The 27,505-nt window shown below is 45.1% G+C and overlaps 1 protein-coding gene across 1 annotated transcript; it reads left to right on the forward strand.

Moving 5' to 3' along the window:
• Window positions 1-282: 282 nt before the first annotated feature.
• Window positions 283-27,505, forward strand: LOC117441254 (netrin-G2-like; the record flags this gene model as incomplete). Its single annotated transcript, XM_034077457.1, has 5 exons — window positions 283-434; window positions 580-842; window positions 2,408-2,553; window positions 15,206-15,444; window positions 27,339-27,505. Coding segments are annotated over 5 exons (967 nt in total), but the record flags the coding sequence as incomplete, so codon positions are not given.

Here is a 27,505-nt window from a genome sequence, read left to right on the forward strand (position 1 = left end):
TAGTGTGAACAGTCACTCTGAGTGTGTGTCTGACGCTGCGGGGTGAATCCTGTTAAAGGGTTAACCTCTGACCTCAGATTAACTGATAATCTCTCTGACGCCTTCTGCTGCCCCCCCCCTCCCTGTTCCTCCCCCCTCCCCTCCCAGTACTCCTAGTACTCCCAGTACTCCCGGTACTCCTAGTACTCCCGGTACTCCCAGTACTCCCGGTACTCCCAGTACTCCCGGTACTCCCAGTACTCCCGGTACTCCCAGTACTCCCAGTACTCCCGGTACTCCTAGTACTCCCAGTACTCCCGGTACTCCCAGTACTCCCAGTACTCCCGGTACTCCCAGTACTCCCAGTACTCCCGGTACTCCCAGTACTCCCGGTACTCCCAGTACTCCCAGTACTCCCAGTACTCCCGGTACTATCCCACTGATCCACAGAAACAGTAACTGCAGGAGCACAGAGTCTCTAAACACAAGTCGTGCCGGTTAGACCTTTAATCTGTTAACAGTTCTTTCTGTGTGTGTGTGTGTGTGTGTGTGTGTGTGTGTGTGTGTGTGTGTGTGTGTGTGTGTGTGTGTGTGTGTGTTACAGGAGAACCCGTACCTGTGCAGTGATGAGTGCGACGCCTCCAGCCCGGACCTGTCTCACCCACCCCAGCTGATGGGAGACAGGGAGCGGGGGGGGCTCGTCACCTATTGGCAGACAGTCACATGGTCCAGGTTTCCTGAGCCGCTATTGGCCAACATCACTCTGTCCTGGAACAAGAGCCTGGAGCTGGTGGACGACGTCGTGGTGACCTTTGAGTACGGGAGGCCAACCACCATGGTGCTGGAGAAGTCACCTGACAGAGGTACTTCCTGTTAGTTTACTTCCTGTTAGGGTTAGGGTGCTGGAGAAGTCACCTGACAGAGGTACTTCCTGTTGGTTTACTTCCTGTTAGGGTTAGGGTGCTGGAGAAGTCACCTGACTGAGGTACTTCCTGATAGTTTGCTTCCTGTTAGGGTTAGGGTGCTGGAGAAGTTACCTGACAGAGGTACTTCCTGTTGGTTTACTTCCTGTTAGGGTTAGGGTGCTGGAGAAGTCACCTGACTGAGGTACTTCCTGATAGTTTGCTTCCTGTTAGGGTTAGGGTGCTGGAGAAGTCACCTGACTGAGGTACTTCCTGATAGTTTACTTCCTGTTAGGGTTAGGGTGCTGGAGAAGTCACCTGACAGAGGTACTTCCTGATAGTTTGCTTCCTGTTAGGGTTAGGGTGCTGGAGAAGTCACCTGACAGAGGTACTTCCTGTTAGGGTTAGGGTGCTAGAGAAGTCACCTGACAGAGGTACTTCCTGTTGGTTTATTTCCTGTTAGGGTTAGGGTGCTGGAGAAGTCACCTGACAGAGGTACTTCCTGTTAGTTTACTTCCTGTTAGGGTTAGGGTGCTGGAGAAGTCACCTGACAGAGGTACTTCCTAATAGTTTACTTCCTGTTAGGGTTAGGGTGCTGGAGAAGTCACCTGACAGAGGTACTTCCTAATAGTTTACTTCCTGTTAGGGTTAGGGTGCTGGAGAAGTCACCTGACTGAGGTACTTCCTAATAGTTTACTTCCTGTTAGGGTTAGGGTGCTGGAGAAGTCACCTGACAGAGGTACTTCCTGTTAGGGTTAGGGTGCTAGAGAAGTCACCTGACAGAGGTACTTCCTGTTGGTTTATTTCCTGTTAGGGTTAGGGTGTTAGGGTGCCGAGGAGGGGAGTTGAGGAGAGAGGAGTCGAGTAGGGGAGCCGAGGAGGGGAGTTGAGGAGAGAGGAGGGGAAGCAGCAGGCGGTTAGAGGAAGGAGAACTCCTCTCCTCTGAGCGGTCATCTTAAAGAGACGTCCATTAATGATGACAGGAGGCAGCAGCCTCTGTCTGAGGACACATGTGTTCAAGACCACTTTATATTTACTTTGATTCATTCACAGGGCGGGTCATGAGACAATAACAATATATAGGGTTAGGGTATATATATGTACTTATATAAAATACAATTTCAGAATCAAACAAGTATGAGAGCACTCATAATAACGCAACACACCCAAACAAACAAAGACTGGATATATCAACCCCCCCCCCCCCCCCCCCCTCCCTGGTCGCTACAATGGGGAACTGAATTGAAGGGCCAAAAGTGTATCCTGTTTATAATAATAATATTACCTGATGGTCTCAGGTGTGTTTCTGTTATTGTTTACTTCCTGTTTATAATAATATTACCTGATGGTCTCAGGTGTGTTTCTGTCATTGTTTACTTCCTGTTTATAATAATATTACCTGATGGTCTCAGGTGTGTTTCTGTTATTGTTTACTTCCTGTTTATAATAATATTACTTGATGGTCTCAGGTGTGTTTCTGTCATTGTTTACTTCCTGTTTATAATAATATTACTTGATGGTCTCAGGTGTGTCCTGGCAGCCGTACCAGTTCTACGCTGACGACTGCCTCGAAGCCTTCGGCATGCCTCCTAAACGTGTTGCTGATTTAGCGCCGAGCAACATAACCCGGGTCATCTGCACCGAGCAGTACTCCAAGTGGGTCGGAGCCAAGGTGAGCTGTGGGTACACCTGAGGGTACATACATACCTGAGGGTACACGCACACCTGAGGGTACATACACACCTGAGGGTACACACACACACACACACACACACACACACACACACACACCACACACACACACACACACACACACACACACACACACACACACACACACACACACACACACACACACACACACACACACACACACACACACACACACACACACACACACACACACACACACACACACACACACACACACACCTGAGGGTACACGCACACCTGAGGGTACATACACACCTGAGGGTACACACACACCTGAGGGTACACGCACACCTGAGGGTACACACACACACCTGAGGGTACATACACACCAGAGGGTACATGCACACCTGAGGGTACACACACACACACACCTGAGGGTACACACACACCTGAGGGTACATGCACACCTGAGGATACATGCACACCTGAGGGTACATGCACATCTGACGGTACATGCACACCTGAGGATATATAAATACCTGAGGACAGAGATGTCCTGGACTTGGACTCGAGTCTGACTCGAGTGCCGAATTTTGGGACTCGTGACTCGACTCGGACTCGCGCACTGATTGACGCAATTCGGACTTGGACTCGTGAATTCTCGTGCATGATGACTTGGGCTCGGACTCTGACTCGTGAATTCTTGCGTATGAGGACTTGGACTCGGACTCATGAATTTTCTCCCCCACGATGACTCGACTTGTACGTTGACGCTCCGACTCAGACTCGAGCAAGTTTTCTCTGGAGTCTGATGTCCTCTATCTTGGCGTGTGCACCTGCGAGGCGAGTTCACGGACTGGGCCCGCTGTTCCAGTCTAAAGATGTCTAGAGACACACCCCGCATCGTGCTGTATGCTTTCACACATTCTGCTTCCACATTGGGAAAGAGAAACATGCTCGTTATGTGGAAACAATATTGAAGAGAAGGCTCCGTAAAACATTACTCTAAAGATCGAGTTCAGACATGGAGGCTGTGTTGAACACTATCATCAGAGCAACGTGATCTAATCAATAAATAAAGATTCAGTGATAACACGAAAGCACATGGCTACTTAGCATGCAGAATGATGTCATGTTGCATGCTAAGTAGCCATGTGCTTTCTGGGGCTTAATCTTTATTGATAGAATTTAAATATTCACTATCGTAATTGTAGCGTCCCGGATGAACGATGGTCAGACTCTCTAACCGATGGTATCTGTTTATTGATCACCCTTGCTTTTATACAGTCATTACCAACGTAAGAGCTTGTGCCCTTATCCGCCAGGTGCTAAAAACCTAATGCAACTATTTAGTATATTTAAGCAATAGCTCACGACAGGCCGTGGTATATGGTCAGTATATCACAGCTAGGGGGCGTGGTTCAACCCCCTAGCTGTGATATAATGAGCATATATCACGGCCTGTCGTTAGCTATTGCTTTTATAAAACGGTTACCAAGTGTGGCAATATGAAAGAAAAATACACACTTGAAATAGTTTCTATTAGTAAATAATGACGTTCAAAATAAAATAGTCCCTCCGTTGCCTTCTGCACGAAACATAGTGCGAGGTGGTTGCTATGAAACAACACTAACAGCTAGCGAACATATCAGACAGAGAGCGTTCATCCATTATCTGGCTCTTTATTCGCATTCGTGTGTTTGTTGCCGTTTATTGTGCAGCCTCTGAAACCTGTCCGGCACCAGCAGCATGGCTCACGAGGTCACTTGTATAGGTTGAGGTTGTTCTAGGCTGTTGCTTGGCATGGCGAGAATATTGCTCCACTTTCTCCGGTAAGGCAAGGCAAGGCAATTTTATTTATATAGCACTTTTCAGCACGTGGTGATTCAAAGTGCTATACAGATTAAAAGCAAACGACATTTAAGAACAAATACATTATAGAATAGAGAATAGAATAGAATTCCTTTATTGTCATCGCACCAGGTACAACGACATTTAAAAAAGCAATCCTTGCAGTGCATTTCCACATAAAACGAATACATATATATTATCTAGGGCTGTCAAGTTAACGGGAAAAAAATTAACGCCACTAATTATTTTAACAGCGATTAACGCATGTGTATGTTTTGTCCTCGGCCGCCCCGTAGCTTCAGAGCATCGAGTTTAAAATACCATCTGCAAGCTGACGCTGACGCTGACAGCCCCGCTCCTGCCGCCCGCTTGCGGCAGACCACACTTCCACGCTCACCGGCAGGCACCGCCTGGCCATTGGGAGGACCGGGAGAGTGTGTGTGTGTGTGTGTGTGTGGCGCGAGCGAGAGAGAGACCTTACGTGCATTGTTGTTGTTGTTGTTGTTGTTAGCATCTGGTGCTAGCTAGCTGCGCTAACGGATATAAGGAGCTGTTTCAATGAAAACAGAGGAGCGACATTTCGCCACAACTGCGCCGAGCACTTGACTTGATGCAGGAAGCAGACAGCGGGACGTTGGAGGAGAAGTCAGCACACTCAGCTCGGAGAGTGCAACATGATCGCAGCGTCCAGGCAGCTCCCGTTCGAGCATATGCCTTGAGTTGCACACACACACACACACACACACACACACACACACACACACACACACACACACACACACACACACACACACACACACACACACACCCACACACACACACACACACACACACACACACACACACACACACACACACACACACACACACACACACACACACACACACACACACACACACACACACACACACACACACACACACACACACACACACACACACACACACACACACACACACACACACACTTTTGTATTGTATTATTGTATGAGAGGTTCCAGGTTGTTGTGTTTAATATTCATGAGAATATTTGTCATTGTTCAAATGATAATAAACATTAGCATAAAGCATATTTGTCCGCTCACATGGTGATAAGAGTATTAAAAACTTGAAAAATATTCCTCTAAGGTTCATTTAGAACAGATCAAAAATGTGCGATTAATCGCGATTAACTATTTTAATCAACTGACAGCCCTAATATTATCATACACATATGCTGACACATCCATACCAACATGCATACATGCCCGCACATTATTTAAATACAGTTTACAATATAAAAACACAGGGATGATATTTTGTATCTCTGATGTCGATCAGTTCATAAGTTAATACAACTATTAAAAAGTAGTGCAGCTGCAAGTTGTAACTGTTCAGTTCAGCGTCTGACGGTGTTCAGTTCTCGTGTGGCTCTGGGGTAGAAACTGCTTTCAGTGGGTTTGTTCTCGATTGAATTGCCCTGTAGCGTCTACTGGAGGGCAGAAGAGCCAACAGGAAGTGTCTGCCTGCTCTGTTGAGGCAACGCTGGCTGAAGACTTCCTCCAGAGAAGGCAGTGAGCAGCCGATGACCTTCTGGGCTCTGAACCCTCTGAAGGCTGGCACACCACGTGGGTAGGCAATATGCCGGCACACTCTCTATGGAGCAGCGGTAGAAAGACACCAGGAGCTTCTCCTCCAGGTTGTTATTAAAAAGACATTTAAAAACAGGCATAATAAGCAAAGGTAATGAAATACAGAAACACAGCAGGTACAGAACACATGACTGAAAGGCATCCTGCAGTGCGAGTATGGGCAGCTCAATTAAAACCAGCGGCAAATAGGTGCGTTTTTAGTCAGGATTTAAAAATAGGAAGTGTTTGGGCAGACGTGCACGAGGTGCGCAGTTTGTTCCAGATTGTTGGGGCATAATAACTAAAAGCTGCTTTTCCATGTTTAGTGGTTTTTCTAAATCCTGTTGCGACATTAGTTTTTTAATCCTTGATATATTCTTCAGGTGGTAGTATGCAGACCTAATAACTGTTGTAATGTGACTGTTAAAATTCAGGTCTGAGTCCATCACTACACCCAGATATCTTGCTTTGTGAGTTACTTCGTAGTCTGCCGACTGAAGCTCTGTGATTACTTTTAACCGGTCCTTCTTTGCTCCAAAAACAATGATCTCAGTTTTTTGTTTGTTCAATTGGAGAAAGTTCTGAGTCATCCAGTCAGTGATGTGCTCAATGCACTTGCTCAGTGTTCTAATCGGAGAACAGTCTCCCGGTGTAATTTTAAAATGAATGTGGGTGTCGTCTGTATAGATGTGATAGCTTTGATCGCTCTTTTTAATAATTTCAGCCAGAGGTAGCATATAAATATTAAAGGTCCTAAGATGGAGCCTTGAGGAACCCCGCATGACATATTTATCTGGGTTGATTTGTAATTGCCTATTGAGACAAAGTTTGTTCTGTCCTTCAAGCAGTAGCTAAACCAGTTTAGAGCTGTTGCTGAAACTCCCACCCAGCTTTCAAGACGGTCTAGCAATATGTTGTGGTCAACAGTATCAAATGCAGCGCTGAGATCTGATAATACTAACACTGATATTCTGCCACTGTCTGTGTTCAAATGGATGTCATCTAAGACCTTAACAAGTGAAGTCTCAGTGCTGTGGTTAGGTCGAAAGCCCGACTGAAACACGTCAAAACCGTCAGTTAAAAACATGAAATTACTCAACTGTTGAAAAACTGCTTTTTCAATCAATTTGCTTAAAAAGGGAAGGTTTGATATTGGCCTGTAGTTATTCATTACGGTTTTGTCTAGGTTATGCTTTTTTAGGAGCGGTTTAATGACTGCAGTTTTCAGGGCCTGTGGAAATACACATGATTGAAGAGACTTGTTTACTATGTGTAATATATCTGAGGCCAAGCAATGAAAAACAGTTTTGATCATCCGGTCGGGATGATGTCGAGGCTACAGGAGGAGGATTTCAGATGTTGGATAATGTCTTCCAGGTCTTTAGCATTTATCAGACGGAAGTGTGTCATGATGTCTGGATTGACTTTAGGTGGACACAGGGACAGTACATTGGCTGTACCTGATGCAGAGGCACTGACTGCTTGTCTGATCTGCATGATGTTGTCAGTGAAGAAGGAGGCCAAGTCATTGCACGCCCTGGTGGATAGAAATGCTGAGGCTATCGACACTGGGGGGTTAGTTAGTCTGTCGACGGTAGCAAACAAGGCACGTGAATTGTTTTTATTTTTGGTAATGATGTCAGAGAAGAAAGACTGTCGTGCCTCTTTTATTTCCTGATTATAGAAACCGACTTTCTCTTTATATATTTCGAAGTAAACTTGGAGATTTGTTTTTCTCCACCTGCGTTCAGCTTTTCTGCACTCAGTTGTTGCTGTTCTCACAGTCATGGCTTTTCTCCATGGAGATTTTTTCTTTCCAGATACTTCCTTTATTTTAATGGGAGCGATGGCATCCATGACATTTGTTATTTTAGAATTAAAATGATCAACTAGCTCATTTACTGAGAAGTTCGCATGGGCAAGTGAGGGAGTAAAAATCTGAGCAAACATTTCCTCTGTATTTTCAGTGAAGTGACGTCTAGTGGTCACCTCTTTCGTAACAGTTGTGCGGGCGGTAATAGAGCTCTCAAAGAAAACACAGGAATGATCAGAGAGTGCAACTGTCATAGTCTGCTCCATCATTCACCAGTAGTTTTCCATTCACCTGTCTCACCTGTTTTCCACACCCACTCGTTAACTCACTCTCTTTCTCTTCTGCACCCATTAGCTTCTGCCAGTATTTAAACCCGCACCTGACACACACTCTTTGCCAGATTGTACTTTGCCTCATGCTTGTCTCTCCCGCGTTCAACACTAGATTGCCTACCCGGTTCCGACCCTGCCTGTCCCCGACCTGCCTGCTCTGCCTGTCCCTCGACTATCCTGCCTGGCCTGTTATCCGACCCTGCCTGTATCCACGCTGACCGCCTCGCTCACTCCCTGACCCTCTGCCTGTCCCTGACTCACCTTCTGCCCGCTGGCCTCCGGTGCGTTATACTGCCCGCTACTGCCCTGCCTGTTGGTATTCCTCCGATCCAGTGGAATCTCCAATAAAGTATATTACCAATTCTCCTTGGTTTCTCGAGTGCTGCATTTGGGTTCTCCTTAAGATTGTGACAGCAACATCAGTCACCACAAGCTCAGAGATGTTCAGACCCTTTGATACAATCAAGTCCAGAGTGTGCCCCTTATTGTGCGTCGGACCCTTGACATGCTGAGTCAGTCCATAGCTATCAACAGTTCTTTAGCCCCTCTGTCCTCAGGGTTGTCAACATGGATATTAATATCACCAACAATGATTAAACGGTCAAAGTCAATACACACTATAGACAACAACTTGGTCAAATCATCTCAAAAGCGTGCACAGTATCGTGCACGCTTTTGAGGGATTCGGGATTCGAGATTGGGCTTCCAGCAGCTCTGGAGAGAGCTTTGCACCTGTGGCCACTAACGCTCATCATGTCTCGGCTTTGTTTCAAGACCCCATCAGAAAGCTGTTGAATGGAGGTCCTTCTCCAGTTGGTCTGCCTGCTCTTCACGTAGCTCTGCATGTCGTCGTGAAGGTGCTTTCTGGAGATAGGCACTGCTCAATCCACTCCTCCACAGTGATACCCCCCGGAGGTCCAAGCTAACCTTACATGTTTCCATCTTAAGTTTGTTTCGTAACGGACGAAATGTAAATATATTTATGAAACGGACAAGTCAAATCAAGCAATCTGATTGGTCTAAAGCGTTTTTGCCTACCTTTTGATTACAGATTTGAAAACATTGTTGCTTGCTTTAAAAGTAGCACAATTCCTGATGTCAAACCTTGGAAAGTATCTAGATAACCCTAATGCCAAAGGAACTGCACACTGAATATGTTTTGCCATTTGATGTCTATGTCACGATTCTCATGTTATGTCACGTTTGTAGTTTTGTCTGTGTTGGTGTTTTACTTGTCTTTGGGTTTCCTGTCTTATTGTGTAAAGTCTTCACCCCCGTTTCCTGCCTGTCTGCTTTCTGTCTGTTTCCCTCCCTGATTACCCGATTGTGTTCACCTGTTGTCCTTGTGTTTCTCCTCCCCTGCCCAGCTGTGTATTGTTCTGTGATTACCCTTCTGTGTATTTAGTCTAGTCTTCCCCTGTGTTCCATGTCGGTTCATTGTTTCCCCTCCATGTTATTCCACGGTCTGTGTTCCTTGTGCTGCTCGTTGGTTTTAGATATTTTGGATATTTTGGATACTGCCTTTTTTGCCACAGCTTTATATTATTTAATAAAGCTCGCTTTTCGTTAAATTCTGCATTTGAGTCCTACCTGCTTTACCCAAGCGTAACAGTCTATGTCTGGACCGCTGCATAAAAAGGAGAGTTTCTGCCCCGTTACTTCTCCGCTGTTTTCTTGTCCCAGTTTGAAAAGCAAACTACATGCAGTTTGCTTTTCAGCCCAACTGTATACAGTTAAATTGACCGGACTTCTTTGTGCAGATGTGAGCGTCCTTAACAACGGTCAATAAGTCCTTGCTGCACATTATCCCTTACATGTCATCTCAAGCTTTGTTAGTTGGTTGTAGCTTTTCTCAGACGCAGAGGGATACTGACTTGTGAAAAGTAACTACAATTATACCCGTGATATACGCTCATTATAACACAGCTAAGAACCAATCAGATTGCTTGATTTGACTTGTCCGTTTTATAAGTTAATTTATTCGTCATCTATCCGTCATTATACATGTGTGTTTACACGGCTCCGTCGTCCATTGACTTCCGGTAAAAGTTCCTTCAAAATAAGAGTCCCGACCTTATTACTATCAAAATAAAAGTGCAAGACGAAAACTTTACCATAGGAAAATATTGGCATACAAATATAATCACTTCTCTAAAAGGTAACTCATTTTAAATATAGTTTGACATATTAAAGGTCATTTACAATAATAATAATAATAATTAAAACTGCGGTCGCACTTGTGCGCGCAGTGATGAGCGGGCCCTCGCGTCCGTGCGCCTGTCGGGGAGGGTTGCTGGTCCCCCCCTCAGTCCTCCGAGATGAGCCGTTTGTCATGTCTCTAAATTGTTTACCTGACTTTGCGTTCCTTTATTTCTGACCAGGAAATCTTAGGCATGTGCGCCAACTGTGTTAGGGTTAGGGTTAGGGTTAACCCTAACCCTATATGCCGACAGTGAAGAATAAACATATTTATAACTAGTTTAGCTAGCTCCAGAGGTAGATGGAATAGCTAAGTGTGTTTGGTCTAACTGTTAGTGTGTGTTTTGCTCAGCTCCGCAGTCCGTCACAGCAAACATTTAAATGTAAACCTAAGACGCAAAGAAGTCCAAGATAACAGATAAATATAAACAACCATAATGTAGATTCAATGATATGAGAGAAGTTGTAGATTAAGTGTAGACAGTATTTAAAAAAAGACAATGTTAACAGCAATGTAATAAGTATATACAGTATTATGCAAAATGACAAGTACTACATGGCACACAGATGTAATTTTTTAATTATAAGTAAAGGTATGTAAGGCTGAAGTGACAGCAGTGATGAGCATTTAGATTAATGACGGGCATATTTATCGACTGAACATGCTCATTTTCTACAGTAATGTGTCTGACCCTCCACTGATGCTGTATACTAAGTTTGGCGTTGAAAAAGAAAACATGGAAATTTAAGGTAATATTTCACTGTTTTTAACATTATGGTAATTTAAAAAAAATAAAGAAGTTGGAGCTTTGGGGTTCCTGGACATAATATGTAGAGTAGGTCCACCCGAATAAGTGGGCAAAATTTCAGGTCATTCGGAGTTACGGTGCCACTTTGTAAAGGTTTCCAAAAATGGAAATGTAGTAGTTTGGTTGAATTTGTGACATGTAAATCGTCAACAATGGTGTATTCGCTGTTAGCTTACGACCTCCACGAGTAATTTTTCAAAAATGTGCTCCTCAATTAAGTATTATATTGGATAGGGGCTGAACTTGTCCTGCATTGGAATTTTTCCGATCATTCCCCTAGGAGGAGTTCGCAAGAACGTGCGTAAAATGGCTGAAAAACGCACATTGTTCAAAATGGTGGACTTTCTGGGGGGCGGGGCTAATGGAAGGCAATTTGAAATATGTGTGCAATCATAATAGCAATACGTATACAGCGTTTCGTGAATATCGGAATTACTATATCCGAGTAGTTTGGAGTAATTTGCGACATGTAAATCGTCAAAAATGGTGTATTCGCTGTTAGCTTACGACCTCCACGAGTAATTTTTCAAAAATGTGCTCCTCAATTAAGTATCATATGGGATAGGGGCTAAACCTGTCCTGCATTGGAATTTTTCCGATCATTCCCCTAGGAGGAGTTCGCAAGAACGTGCGTAAAATGGCTGAAAAACGCACATATTTCAAAATGGCCGACTTTTTGGGGGGCGGGGCTAATGGAATGTATCTACAAATATGTCCGCAATTCCATGAGTAATGTCTGTGCTAAAATCCGTGAAGTTCTGAGAGTTATATGTGACTACCACACAATAGGGGGCGCTAGTGAGCAGTATTTTTGAAAAAGTACGTTGTTTTTTTTACATTCTTGAAAAGGTCGTGGGCTGTGATGCGTGTCCCAAGTTTTGCGTACCGAAACACATTTAAGCACATCGTCATAAAAAAAAAAGTACAGGCCACGCCCACAATTGTCATTCGTTGTGACACTTTCAATATAAGTCCATACTCATCCCCAGAGTATGTCTAAAAAAAAATAAAAAGATTTCGTCCATCATTTCATGAGTTATACATTTGTCATGTTTTTGGCGCCCCCTATAGTCCAAAATGGATATTACTTTTTGTGCTTATTCCCCAATACACACTGAACCTTACCACCAAAATGTGTGTTTTTTTGGTACATTGTTGATGAATTATGAGAATTTCTATCTAAGCCCCGCCTTTTTGCAAACACGTTTAGAGTAATGACGGCCACATTTATCGACTCAACATGCTCATTCCCTACGATAATGTGTCTGACCCTCCAGCGATACTGTATACTGAGTTTGGTGTTGAAAAACCTACATTTGAAATTTAAGTGAATATTTCACTGTTTTTAACATTATGGTAATTAAAAAAAAATGAAGGAGGTGGAGCTTTCGGGTTCCAGGACATAATATGTAGAATAGGTCCACCCGAATAAGTGGGCAAAATTTCAGGTCATTCGGAGTTACGGTGCCACTTTGTAAAGGTTTCCAAAAATGGAAATGTAGTAGTTTGGATGAATTAGCTACATGTAAATCGTCAAAAATGGTGTATTCGCTGTTAGCTTACGACCTCCACGAGTAATTTTTCAAAAATGTGCTCCTCAATTAAGTATCATATTGGATAGGGGCTGAACCTGTCCTGCATTGGAATTTTTCCGATCATTCCCCTAGGAGGAGTTTGCAAGAACGTGCGTAAAATGGCTGAAAAACGCACATTTTTCAAAATGGCCGACTTTCTGGGGGGCGGGGCTAATGGAAGGCAATTTGAAATATGTGTGCAATCATAATAGCAATATGTATACAGCGTTTCGTAAATATCGGAATAACTATATCCGAGTGGTTTGGAGTAATTTGCGACATGTAAATCGTCAAAAATGGTGTATTCGCTGTTAGCTTACGACCTCCACGAGTAATTTTTCAAAAATGTGCTCCTCAATTAAGTATCGTATGGGATAGGGGCTAAACCTGTCCTGCATTGGAATTTTTCCGATCATTCCCCTAGGAGGAGTTCGCAAGAACGTGCGTAAAATGGCTGAAAAACGCACATTTTTCAAAATGGCCGACTTTCTGGGGGGCGGAGCTAATGAAAGGCAATTTGAAATATGTGTGCAATCATAATAGCAATATGTATACAGCGTCTCGTGAATATCGGAATAACTATATCCGAGTAGTTTAGAGTAATTTGCGACATGTAAATCGTCAACAATGGTGTATTCGCTGTTAGCTTACGACCTCCACGAGTAATTTTTCAAAAATGTGCTCCTCAATTAAGTATCATATGGGTTAGGGGCTAAACCTGTCCTGCATTGGAATTTTTCCGATCATTCCCCTAGGAGGAGTTTGCAAGAACGTGCGTAAAATGGCTGAAAAACGCACATATTTCAAAATGGCCGACTTTTTGGGGGGCGGGGCTAATGGAATGTATTTACAAATATATCCGCAATTCCATGAGAAATGTCTGTGCCAAAATTCGTGAAGTTTTGAGAAACTATATGTGACTACCACACAATAGGGGGCGCTAGTGAGCAGTTTTTTTGAAAATGTACGTTTTTTTTTCGAAAAGGTCCTGGGCTCTGACGTGTGTCCCAAGTTTTGCGTCCGAAGCTCATTTTATGCTATCGCAATTTAAAAATAATGTATAGGCCACGCCCACATTCTGAATTTGTTGCGACACTTTGAATCTAAGTTCGTAGTCTCCCCGAGAGTATGTGTAAACAAAAAACAAAAAGATTAGTCCATCCGCTCTTGAGTTATAAATTGGTGGTGTTTTTGGCGCCCCCTACAGTCCAAAATGAAAATACTTTGGTGTGCCTATTCCCCAAGACAGATTTAACGTTTCCACCAAAATCTGTGATGTTTGGATACATTGTTAATGAATTAGGAGCATTTCTTTCTAAGTCCCGCCTTTTTGCGAGTACGTTTTAATTCATGGCGGAAATATTTATCATTTGAACATGCTCATCTCCTAGGGTAATGTCTATAACCCTCCGGCGATGCTGTATACGAAGTTTGGTGTTGATAAATAAGAAATTGAAATTTAAGTGAATATTTAAGTGTTTTTAAAATTATGCTAATTTAAAAAAAATTAAAGTAGGCGGAGCTAAGGATTCCAATTGGATTATTTTCTAGAGCAGGTCCACCCGGATATGTTTGCAAAATATTAGGTCATTCGGAGTTACGGTGGGACTTTGTGAATTTTTCCAAAATGGAATTGAAATAGCTGGCGCTAGCGAGCAGGTTGGACAATTTGAACTCATTGACTCCAGAATATTGTATTTTTCACCAGTCCTGGCGTCCGTGCAAAATTATACAACTTTTTCAGCTTCCTAAAGGCCTCAAAAACAGGAAACGCTGGCAGAAAAATAATAGGAATAATTTCACGAATAACAATAGGTATCCTTGCACTTCGTGCTAGGACGCCGTTGGGTCCTAGCACATCGTGCTCGGGCCCTAATAATAATAATAATAATATTAGTAATAAGCTTTATATCTGTAGAGCACCTATTACAACAGTAGCCGAACTGGCTTCACAGCAGTTAACAGACAGATTAGTATAACATGACAGGATGAAAGCAATGTAGAGGAGCAGCTACATTTCAACACATATATCCACCAAGGTTAATACATGAAGACTTGGACTCGGACTTGACTCGGACTCTTCTTAGGTGACTCTGACTTGGACTCGGACTCGAACACAGGTAATGATGACTCGGACACTCCTTGGGTGACTCGGACTTGGACTCGGACTCGAACACAGGTAATGATGACTCGGACACTCCTTGGGTGACTCGGACTTGGACTCGGACTCGAAGAGTGGTGACTCGAGAGTGACTTGGACTCGTGAATTGGTGACTAAGACTACAACACTGCCTGAGGATACATACCTGAGGATACATACCTGAGAATACATACCTGAGAATACATACCTGAGGATACATACCTGAGGATACATACCTGAGGATACATACCTGAGGATGAGGATACATACCTGAGGATACATACCATTTTTACATACATATTTCTTAGAGACCATGTTTACTGACCTCAGTATCGACCAATAGGAGGAGAAGCAGGTGGTGTTCGAGGTCCGTTCTCGTTTCGGGGTCTTCGCCGGTCCGAAGCTGATCAACATGGCCGGCCTGTGGACGCGCATGGAGACGATGCAGGGACTCAGAGAGTTCTTCAGCTTCACCAACCTGAGGCTGAGGCTGCTGCGCCCGGCACTGGGAGGGACATACGTCCAGAAAGACAACCTGTTGAAGTACTTCTACGCTGTGTCCAACATCGACGTACCTGCCAGGTAACACACACACACACACACACACACACACACACACACACACACACACACACACACACACCACACACACACACACACACACACACACACACACACACACACACACACACACACACACACACACAGACACACACACACACACACTCACACACACACACACACACACACACACACACACACACACACACACACACGCACGCACGCACGCACACACACACACACACACACACACACACACACACACACACACATTTAAATACTTTATTTGGTTCCACAAATTATATTACATAAGACAGGGAATCAAATATATCGGGGCTAAGCAGCACAGAACACTTAGGGGAACACATAGCAACTCCTTCTCCACACGGCTAAGGGAACACACACACACACACACACACACACACACACACACACACACACACACACTGGGAGGTACTGGTACTTCTACGCTGTGTCCAACATCGACGTCAGAGTTCCCGTTAGCCGATAATTACCGGACTACGACCGGTAAAATATGCTGAAGACCGGCAAATCTAAATCTCTCCGGTCTAAATATATTTCCCCTTAGCGCAATACTGCATCAGTTGCGCAACTTGCGCCACTTATGTGACAGACAAGAAGAGTCAATTCTAATGTCTAACACTTAATGTGGAGAAAGAGATGTCCTGTGTGGGTTGATTGTGCGTTGATCTGTTGGTAATGCCTCTGGGTTCCGGTGGGCATGTAAACAAATGCATAATGCTGCTCTATACTTTGTGGCCTCACCCGGTTGCATACAGATGTAGCGCTTCATTTCAGACAGTTTGAAACGCGAGGGCCGTGATTGGTACGTGATCTGCCCTCGCTCAAGGGAAAACCTCCAGCTTGACTTGAGACCCCCCCCGTGATAAATAAATGTAATTATAATGAAGCCAGCTGCAATGGATCATTGATCCACCAGGGGGTGCAGTGGGGTTCTACACTGGAGCTCATGTGAAATAAAGACACAGTACGCTGGATGTACAGCGGAACTTTGTTCAGATCCATATGTCACAGATATCATACTCTGTGCTAAATAAGAGACCTGTAATCATTTACAAAACATCACCATGTTTTTTTAACAAAATAATGTTGTTTAGTCGAAAAAAACGAACGGGAGGAAATGCAGCCTGGCTCTCGATTTGTAATCCTAATTTAATCATCATCTTCACCACGATCATTTATGTTCATGTCGCCGAATTGACATGAAATCACTGACACATATGAATACACTGTATTCAACTTCATTCAAACGTTATTAACGTGCCTAAACTCAGTAATTCACTAAACATATTTATATTTTAATGGAGCCTCGTCGGCAGATCAGGATCTTGATCTGCATGAAGGGTGTTATTTTCCCCATAAGGAACAAGTCGCTGCAAATGATCCCGCTTATTACACGGCCACATTCTCAACAAAGTAACGACATGACTCCCAATATTAATTGAAATGCTTCTATGGATTTAGAAAATGTTTTTATTGATTTAAAAAATAGTTGTATGTATTGATTTAAATTGACATGCATCCGCTAAGAAAAATAGTCCGTTGTTACAGTTTTTTAAACAGTCTGAGGCTGCGGCCACACGAGGACGAAAACGGCTAAACGCATAGGATTAACGCAAACGCAATCGCAAACAAGCTTCCGTCCACACGCAATAGTTATCCGGATAGTGTCTGTCCACACGAGGCCGCTCCGTTTAGCTCCAACCGCTGGAGAAGCTGCAGTACATATGCAGAGCCTGTACGTGGCGCTGTAACTTCCTCCACAAAGCAGCGAAGAAGCATGGTTGTCATGGTTGCCCTTCTGTTTATTCTCCGCGGTGGGGGCCGAGGGAACCGGGCAGAGTTTTTCTCCAGTCAACGTGTTTTAAAGTTTAAATCTTCCGGACAAAATTATAAAAGTGCCGGTCAAAGGTCTTCTTTGTTATTTATTGAGCTTTAAAACAAATGAATAACGACTCTATATAATATAATAATAAAATACACGGAGCCTCTCTTTTTCCTCCCTCTCTTCGGACAGCGTCAGTGTCTGTCTCATGCAGCAGCTGATCCAGTAATCAGTGACCCGGCCGACTGTAAAAATAAACATATGTATAACTAGTGTAGGGAGTTTGAGAGGTGTCTCCGTCCTGTCAGATTAGACTTCACTCGCGTTTAGGTCCATATCGAGAGAAAGATCAATGATCTGAACTCAGGGTGCAGTTTACTTTGACGCGGGGTGAGCAGCAGAGGCGGGGAGAGGCGGGGCTATTGCCTCATCAACTGTAGCATGGTCAATAGCGTCCGGAGCACGATAGCAACTCTGCGATCCGCCATTGTTGTTGTTGTTGGTGGCGAAACACTTCAGCAATGGCGCGGGGTAAGCGGAGGTGAGCAGAAGAGGTGGGGAGAGGCGGGGCTATTGCGCAATCACTATCAGTGATCTGAAAATGATCGTATAGGGCGCACACACGGAGCCGTTTGACCCCCCAGAGAGTTGCATATGCCTTTCTATCCACCTTGGGACCCGTTATCGTTTCCTCAGTCGTTTAGTGCCGTATTCGGTCGTCCTCGTGTGGCCGAACGGTCTATATGACACTAAACAGTAACGCAAACGACCAAATTCGTCCTCGTGTGGCCGCAGCCTGAATGAAACGGCAGCTCTCAGCTGTGTATTTACACACCTAATGGCCCATCAACCACAGCTCTCTCCCCCCCCCCCCCTCCCCCCTGATCTTTCTTCTCCAGCAGCTAAATTAACTGTAGGTTACTCTGAGTGACAAGCTTACAGTTGGACACAACACTGTCATTGCAAGTGACCCTCAGTTAGCTGACTTTTATGTTCAACTGCTAAATCCGTTACTGATAAAAAGGGCGTCTACTGTACCTAACTACCTTAACACTAGAACCGCCAGAGGTTTGTGTATAGGCCTACCTAACACCGTCAAATCCCGCTATTAGAATGCAATGTTTAACAACATAGGGTGCTACATAACACACTTTCAGGACAAGTCACGGACTGGGAGACTTTAATATTTTATTGAAAAAAAGTTACATTGCACACACACAACACACATTGACCCGATTGGCTGTTCTAGTGTTAAATAAACTCACTAATGAATGAAACCAGTTCAATACGCATTATTCTTATCATTCTTTATGAGCGCAGAAATAGTCAGACCTGTTTTTTAAATGAAATCTGACGGCAGGCAGTTAGCTCTGATCACCGATGATAAATAAAACATCTTATCTTAATAATATCTTCATATTAATAATAATAATAAATCATACAGTATGTGTCCGAAAGGGAGCAGGAGGAAGCAAACACAACAATATACAAAACATATACTGCATATTAAAGCAAACGATTGTAAAGGTAAAAGCATGAGCATAACAAATAAAGAAGTATAATGTAAACATTTACATTATTATGATTATTTAATATATAAAGACTATATATTATTGAATTACAAGATTAGATATACTTTAGTTGATCTAAAATATTGATGTGTTCAAATGCTCTTCAAAACACAACTGACAGTCCATGAAACGTGTCTTTCTGTATTTGTGAATGAAGCGCCATCTCCTGGTTAAAACCTGAAATTGAAAATCTGGCAACGCCCTCTTGGAAAATAGTGGGAGGGCTTAACATTCCTCGATGCTGGTCTTAGGCAGGAAGCTGTAAGCTGGAGTCTGAAATGAGGTGCTACATCTGTAGCGACACTTATTGTTTAGGTGTCTTTTAATAAGCAGGTAGTCTATCATGAGCTAGAACCAGCTGGATCTGATCGATATGGACAGAAACGTGAGTCTGATCTGACGGGAGAGAGAGATCAGCTGCTGCTGACGCGTCGACACGCAGCTCTGCATGATGCAGCGGTGAGCGGACAAAACACACACTTCAGGTTAGAATATCACACGTAGATATTTTAGTTACCTCTCAAACCGTAACTAGTTATAGATATGTTTGGTGTTACTGTCGGGTCACTCATCACTGATCCGCGAGCTGCATGGGACTGACGGGCTGTCAGGAGAGGGAGAGAGCGCTCCGTTTATTATTCCCGTGCTATTGTAAGTTACTGAACGCTTTTGAATAATGTAGTTAATCTACTATAATTAGTTTGTTTGATATCGAATCATTTCAATTTGTTTTAAAGCTCAATAAATAACAAAGAAGACCTTTGACCGCCACTTTTCTCATTTTGTCCGGAAGATTTAAACTTTAACGGACATGTTGACCGGAGAAAAGATATTCTAACGGGAACTCTGATTGACGTACCTGCCAGGTAACACACACACACACACACACACACACACACACACACACACACACACACACACACACACACACACACACACACACACACACACACACACACACACACACACACACACACACACACACACACACACACACACACACACACACACACACACACACACACACACACACACACACACACACCACACACACACACCTGCAACACACACACACACACACACACACACACACACACACACACACACAAACACACAGACAGACATACACACACACACACACACACACACACACACACACACACACACACACACACACACACACTCACGCACACACCTGCAACACACACACTGCCACTCACACTGCCACACACACACACGGCCACACACACTGTCACACACACTCACACACAGACACTGCCACACACACACTCACACACACACACACACACACACACACACACACACACACACACACACACACACCTGCAACACACACACACACACACACTCACACACACACACACACACACACACACACACACACACACACACACACACACACACACACACACACACACACACACACAGACATACACACACACTCACACACAGACACAGCTACACCCACACACACACACCATCACCGGCTGTCACTCGTAGTGGAGTATGACTGTCCTCCTTCTTGGTCTGTGTGGGTCTTCAGGTGGGCAGAGAGGCCGATGCTGGACCTGATTACTCGTGTGCAGTGTGGACAGTATGGGAATGTAGTGGTGGAGGGTTTGGGTTGGACCTGTGTGGCGGTTGCTCTCTCCTTCCTGAGTCGGCGCTTGTCTCGTGCAGCATGGCAGAGGTCATCATTGTATAGTGCAGCACCCTCACGGACAAGGTGTCTCCAGGTCGCCTGTCTGCTGCCATGTCCTCCCAAGCGTTCAGGTCTATGTGGCACTTCTTTAGGTTTGTTTTGATGTCATCTTTGTCCCTCTTGTTCTGGCCTCCAGGGCCCGTGTCCCTTTAGCACGCTGGGAATAAAGGACTTGCTTTGGGAGGCGAGAGTCAGGCATGCGGATAACATGGCCAGTCCATCTGAGCTGGTTTTGGGCAATGGTGGCAGTGATGGTGGGAATGTCCGCCTCCTCCAGGACGCTGGTGTTAGTGCGCCGGTCCTCCCAGCTAATGCTGAGGATTCTCTGATGCCTCAAGTGCCTTTAAGTGCCTGCTGGACGTGGTCCAGGCCTCTGACCCACACAGAAGAGTGGGGAGCCCCACAGCTTCAGAGACCAAGATGTTGGTCTTTGCTTGGAGGTCCCGGTTCTCAAAGACTCTCTTCCTTAGCCTTGAGAGAGCCCCACTGGCACAGCTGAGGCGATGGTGCATTTCATCATCAATAACAGCTTCTGATGATAGGAGGCTGCCGAGGGATGGGAAGTGGTCCACATGTTGCAGTCTGATGTTGCAATGGAGATGTTTGGGGGTAGGACAGGCGTGCTGCTGGTTGGTGGAGGATCTGGGTCTTTTTTATGTTGATGGCTAGACCGTGCTGTTTGTATGCTTTCGCAAAGGCTGATAGGATACTCTGTAGGTCCTCTTCCGAGAGGGCTACAAGGGCGTTGTCGTTCGCATACTGCAGCTCCATGATCGATATCTTTTAGTTTTAAACCTGATGTTTATAAGCTTCTTAGCTTCTTAGTGTTTGCAATAGTTTGTAAATATACACTTTATAATAAAATGCACACATTTACCTTTTTCTAGACTGAACACAGGTTTGATCCTCAGTTAAAACATGAGGTCATCACGAGGTCGTTAACGTCGCAGTTGATCGTTTAGTGGTTTTGCAAAGAACGACCCCTCTCTATTTTTGTTCCATTCTGCGTTGAAGAACCTTCTCTTTGCTCAAATCATCTACTAGCGGTCTCCTTTCTCCCGACAGTTAGCTGTACAGCTTTACCCGCCTCAATGTCCCGACAACAAACCTCCATGCAGTCGGAACCAGCCTTTTTCGGTTCCACGGCGGCGGCGGCGGTTTTGACCGTTTCTGCGGCCGCAGAGCTGCTGCTTTCGGGTTCATCTGCGGCGCTGGTTCTGGCTGAAGAAGGCCCGGCTCCGGAGGTGAGGATGTCAGCACGTGACCTTCCAGTTGTTACATTTAAGTTTAGATTGACTGTATTTAGTTTTCTTCTGACATGTTTGCAGCTGTATATATTATCTCTAGGTTAACGGCTGACACACAGAACAACGTAACAAATAAAGTAAACAACGCAACAAATAAACAAATCTAAGCTTTTGTATTGGTTGTAATTTACATGGATACATTTGAATGGTGTGACCATGTCCTGTTTGATTGGGTTAAAATGTCCATATTCTTCCCGTTATGTCGCCTGCTTTATTTTACCGAATGCAAAGTGACGCTCCATCGAGATCAGTGCATTGACCCGAAGACACGTTGTGATTCCTAGCTTTCTGATGATATCAGGATTGTTTTTGTTCTCCAAATATTAAGCAAAATATGTCACATTATATAATGACTGTTACAGAGTCATCATTTTGAGAAAAAGGCCTTTAAAGTTTCCTCTCTCTGGAATCCATCGATCTGATTGATTATTAGCAAATTATCAAAATACTTCGGAGGGAAGATATTTCCGTTTGGATTACTGCCCTCACGAGAAACCCCGGCTGTCGTTGTGCCTGCTGTGACGTTAAGCTACTCCGTTCTCTGCTTGTAATCATGCCGAAGCTTCAAAGCTGTATTTATCATCTGAATTTGCCGAAACAAGTTTAATATTCTGAAAGCCAAGACTTTGCTTATTTGAAATCAGATGAAAACAAACTGTAACGGCCCCTGCCGTGTTATCTATGATTACTCTACACCTTACATTCATCATGTCAGCGGGGGGAGGGGGGGGGGCGCTGAGGAACAGCGGAGTGGGGAGAGCTGTCATCTTCCCTTTACAAACATGCCTGTAGCTAGGAGACTGAATATAACAATCAAAAATAACAAAGTACACACAGCGAGATCAGATCACGTTTGAGATGCGACTTTAGAGGGGAATCATTGAAACGGGATTTGTACAGTTTTCCACGGCACAGTTTCATGGAAACACGTCAGCTTTTGGACGACAGTCGATATGGATTCAGGAAAGACAGATCAGCGTCTCTGGCACTAATGGCATTCAGTGAGGAAATAGCAAACTGCATGGACAATAAAAAACAAGCAGTGGGAATATTTATAGACTTACAAAAAGCATTTGACACCATCACAATATGTTACTGATAAACTGGAACGGCATCAGAGGGGGGGGGGGGGGGTTAGACGCTGAGAGATCATTTAAGCAACAGACAACAATTTGTTGAAATGGGTGAACATAAATCAGAATACATGAACATAACTTGTGGAGTACCTCAGGGGTCCGTGTTGGGTCCAAAGCTGTTCATACAGACATCATACATCAACGACATTTTCAGAGTATCAAATATATTAAATGTATTTTATTTGCAGATGACACTAATATTTTGTATTCCGGTGAACATTTGAAAGAGCTAATGGAAGTGATAACAGCAGAAATGATTAAAGTAAAACATTGGTTTGACACAAACAAATTATCATTAAATATAAGCAAAACAAAGATTATGTTATTTAGAAAACATAAAACAAATCCACAGATACAATTAATACTAGATAACATACACATAGAAAGAGTTTATGACATGAAGTTCCTTGGTGTGGTTTTAGACCAACATCAGCTGGAAACCTCATATCACTCGTGTAAAAGCAATATTTGCAATATTGGGAAAAGCCAGATACATTCTAGGCTATAACTCGTTGTATACTCTATATAACACACTACTATTAACATATCTGATTTACTGTGTGGAGATTTGAGGAAACACGTACAAAACCAACCTACAGCCGTTATGCACATGACAAAAAAGGACGATAAGAGTTATCAGTAATGTTGGATATCTTGAACACACTAATGTATTATTTTTGAAGTCACACATATTGAAGTTCATTGATCTGGTTACATTTAAAACGGCACAAATCATGTACAGAGCCATCATCTACTTCCTAGGACATTAGAAACATTGTTCATAGACAGAGAGGGGGGGTATACTTTGAGAGGAAAGCTACATTTTAAACAACTCAAGGTCAGAACACCTCTGAGAAGTATGAGTTTACCAATCTGTGGGGTGACTTTATGGAATGGTTTGGAGCGGGAGTTAAAACAAAGCACAAGCATCATTCAGTTTAAAAGGATGTACAGAAACACGTTTTTGGAAAAATATGAGAATGAAGAAAGGTGATTGAAGATGAGAAATTATTGTATATGTATGTATAACATTACATCGCATTTAGCTGAGGCTTTTATCCAGAGCGACTCACAATAAGTGCGTTCGACCAGGAAGACACAACCTTGAAGAAAACAGAATCATAAAGTACATCAGGTTTCATAGAGCCAAGCATTTCAAGTGCTGCTCAGCTGGCTTTAGAGGAGCCAGTCCTTTGTTAGTATATAAGTGCTTTGTTAGCAGTTCTATCCTCGAGGTGGAGTGGAAGGAGATGAGTTTCAGTCTGGAAGGTGTGTGAGCTTTCTGCTGTCCTGATGTCAATGGGAGCTCGTTCCACCATCTTGGAGCCAGGACAGCAAACCCACGTGTTCCTGCTGATGGAACTTGGGTCCCCCTCGCAGCGAGGGTGCAGCGAGTCGTCTGGCTGATGCAGAGCGGAGTGCACGTGCTGGGGTGCACGGTTTAACCATGTCCTGGATGGAGGAAGGGCCAGATCCATTCGCAGCATGGTACGCAAGCACCAGGGTCTGGAAGTGGATTCTAGCAGTTACCGGAAGCCAGTGGAGGGAGCGGAGGAGCGTGTGGAACATTCAGGAAGGCTGAAGACCAGACGAGCTGCTGCATTCTGGAGGAGAGAGGTGGGATAGCACATGCAGGTAGACCAGCCAGGAGGGAGCTGCAGGAGTCTAGTGAGGGGACGAGAGCCTGGACCAGAACCTGCGTGGCTTTCTGGGTCAGCTGGGGACGCGTCCTCCTGATGCTGTATAAATGTAAATCTAAGTAGTAATAACTTGCATAATGATTTAAAGGACAATCATTGATCAAGTAAGGGGTGGGAATTAATAAGCATGTGCTTCCTCCTACTCCCAATCGGACACATATGATTTATTATTATTATTAATATGAAGACTTTTTTAGTTTTTTTTGTTGAATATACAAATATTACCATGAATGTGGATAAATACTGTATTACAACAATACGGTATTCTGTTTTTCACATTTGTTATTTTTTATTTGTTATTGTTTAATCTGTTCGAAATAAATAATAATAATCTGCTGCTGCGAAACTGAGGAGCAGGGCTGAAAAGTGTGGGGGCCAATGGCCCCCTGGCCCCCCCGCTTCCGGCGCCCTTGCCTAGGGCAGATGCTTGCTTGTGAGATGTAGGATAGCAGCAACAAAGATGGAGAATAGCGTTGGAGCGATGACACATCCCTGTTTGACTCCTGTGTCGACCCGGAAGGGTTCAGTTTCGTCTCCACTGCCACTGAGTACCGTGCAGCAGTCTCAGTACCCGGACGTCTTTTTCTGGGCAGCCAATCTTTGCCAGTACCAGCCAGAGGGCCTGACGGCGCACTGCGTCGAAGGCTTCGGTGAGGTCGATGAAGGCCATGTATAACGGTTGATTTTGTTCCCGGCATTTCTCTTGCAGTTGGCGAGTAGTGAAAATCATGTGCCTCTGTTTGGGCGACATCCACTCTGAGACTGAGGAAGATGCTTTCTGACAGGGGGGGGTCTGACTGAGGAAGATGCTTTCTGACAGGGGGGGGGGGTCTGACCGAGGAGATGCTTTCTGACAGGGGGGGGTCTGACTGAGGAAGATGCTTTCTGACAGGGGGGGGTCTGACTGAGGAAGATGCTTTCTGACAGGGGGGGGTCTGACTGAGGAAGATGCTTTCTGACAGGGGGGGGTCTGACTGAGGAAGATGCTTTCTGACAGGGGGGGGGTCTGACTGAGGAAGATGCTTTCTGACAGGGGGGGGGTCTGACTGAGGAAGATGCTTTCTGACAGGGGGGGGTCTGACTGAGGAAGATGCTTTCTGACAGGGGGGGGTCTGACTGAGGAAGGGTGCTCTCTGACAGGGGGGGGGTCTGACTGAGGAAGATGCTTTCTGACAGGGGGGGGTCTGACTGAGGAAGATGCTTTCTGACAGGGGGGGGGTCTGACTGAGGAAGATGCTTTCTGACAGGGGGGGGGCTGACTGAGGAAGATGCTTTCTGACAGGGGGGGGTCTGACTGAGGAAGATGCTTTCTGACAGGGGGGGGTCTGACTGAGGAAGATGCTTTCTGACAGGGGGGGGGGTCTGACTGAGGAAGGGTGCTCTCTGACAGGGGGGGGGTCTGACTGAGGAAGATGCTTTCTGACAGGGGGGGGGTCTGACTGAGGAAGATGCTTTCTGACAGGGGGGGGGTCTGACTGAGGAAGATGCTTTCTGACAGGGGGGGGTCTGACTGAGGAAGGGTGCTTTCTGACAGGGGGGGGTCTGACTGAGGAAGGGTGCTTTCTGACAGGGGGGGGTCTGACTGAGGAAGATGCTTTCTGACAGGGGGGGGTCTGACTGAGGAAGATGCTTTCTGACAGGGGGGGGGTCTGACTGAGGAAGGGTGCTTTCTGACAGGGGGGGGTCTGACTGAGGAAGGGTGCTTTCTGACAGGGGGGGGTCTGACTGAGGAAGATGCTTTCTGACAGGGGGGGGTCTGACTGAGGAAGGGTGCTTTCTGACAGGGGGGGGTCTGACTGAGGAAGATGCTTTCTGACAGGGGGGGGGGTCTGACTGAGGAAGATGCTTTCTGACAGGGGGGGGTCTGACTGAGGAAGGGTGCTTTCTGACAGGGGGGGGGGGTCTGACTGAGGAAGATGCTTTCTGACAGGGGGGGGGTCTGACTGAGGAAGATGCTTTCTGACAGGGGGGGGGGTCTGACTGAGGAAGATGCTTTCTGACAGGGGGGGGTCTGACTGAGGAAGGGTGCTTTCTGACAGGGGGGGGGTCTGACTGAGGAAGATGCTTTCTGATAGGGGGGGGTCTGACTGAGGAAGGGTGCTTTCTGACAGGGGGGGGGTCCTGACTGAGGAAGATGCTTTCTGACAGGGGGGGGGGGGTCTGACTGAGGAAGATGCTTTCTGACAGGGGGGGGGTCTGACTGAGGAAGGGGTGCTTTCTGACAGGGGGGGGTCTGACTGAGGAAGATGCTTTCTGACAGGGGGGGTCTGACTGAGGAAGATGCTTTCACAGCTACACACAGACACACACACACACACACACACACACACACACACACACACACACACACACAACACACACACACACACACACACACACACACACACACACACACACACACACACACACACACACACCACACACACACACACACACACACACACACACCACACACCACACACACACACACACACACACACACACACACACACACACACACTGACTGCAGCTATACCTACTAACACACTGCTGAACTGAGTGTGTGTGTGTGTGGTGTGTGTGTGTGTGTGTGTGTGTGGTGTGTGTGTGTGTGTGTGTGTGTGTGTTGCAGGTGTGTGTGTAACCTGCATGCATCTCAGTGTGTGTTGCGTGATGCCACACTGCAGTGTGACTGCGACCACAACACCAGCGGTCAGGACTGTCAGCGCTGCAGCCGAGGGTTCCAGTCCTGGAGGCCGGGGTCCTACCTGCCACTGCCCCGAGGCACAGCCAACCACT

This window comes from Pseudochaenichthys georgianus, unplaced genomic scaffold (assembly GCF_902827115.2).
Source record: "Pseudochaenichthys georgianus unplaced genomic scaffold, fPseGeo1.2 scaffold_1606_arrow_ctg1, whole genome shotgun sequence".
NCBI lineage: Eukaryota > Metazoa > Chordata > Actinopteri > Perciformes > Channichthyidae > Pseudochaenichthys > Pseudochaenichthys georgianus.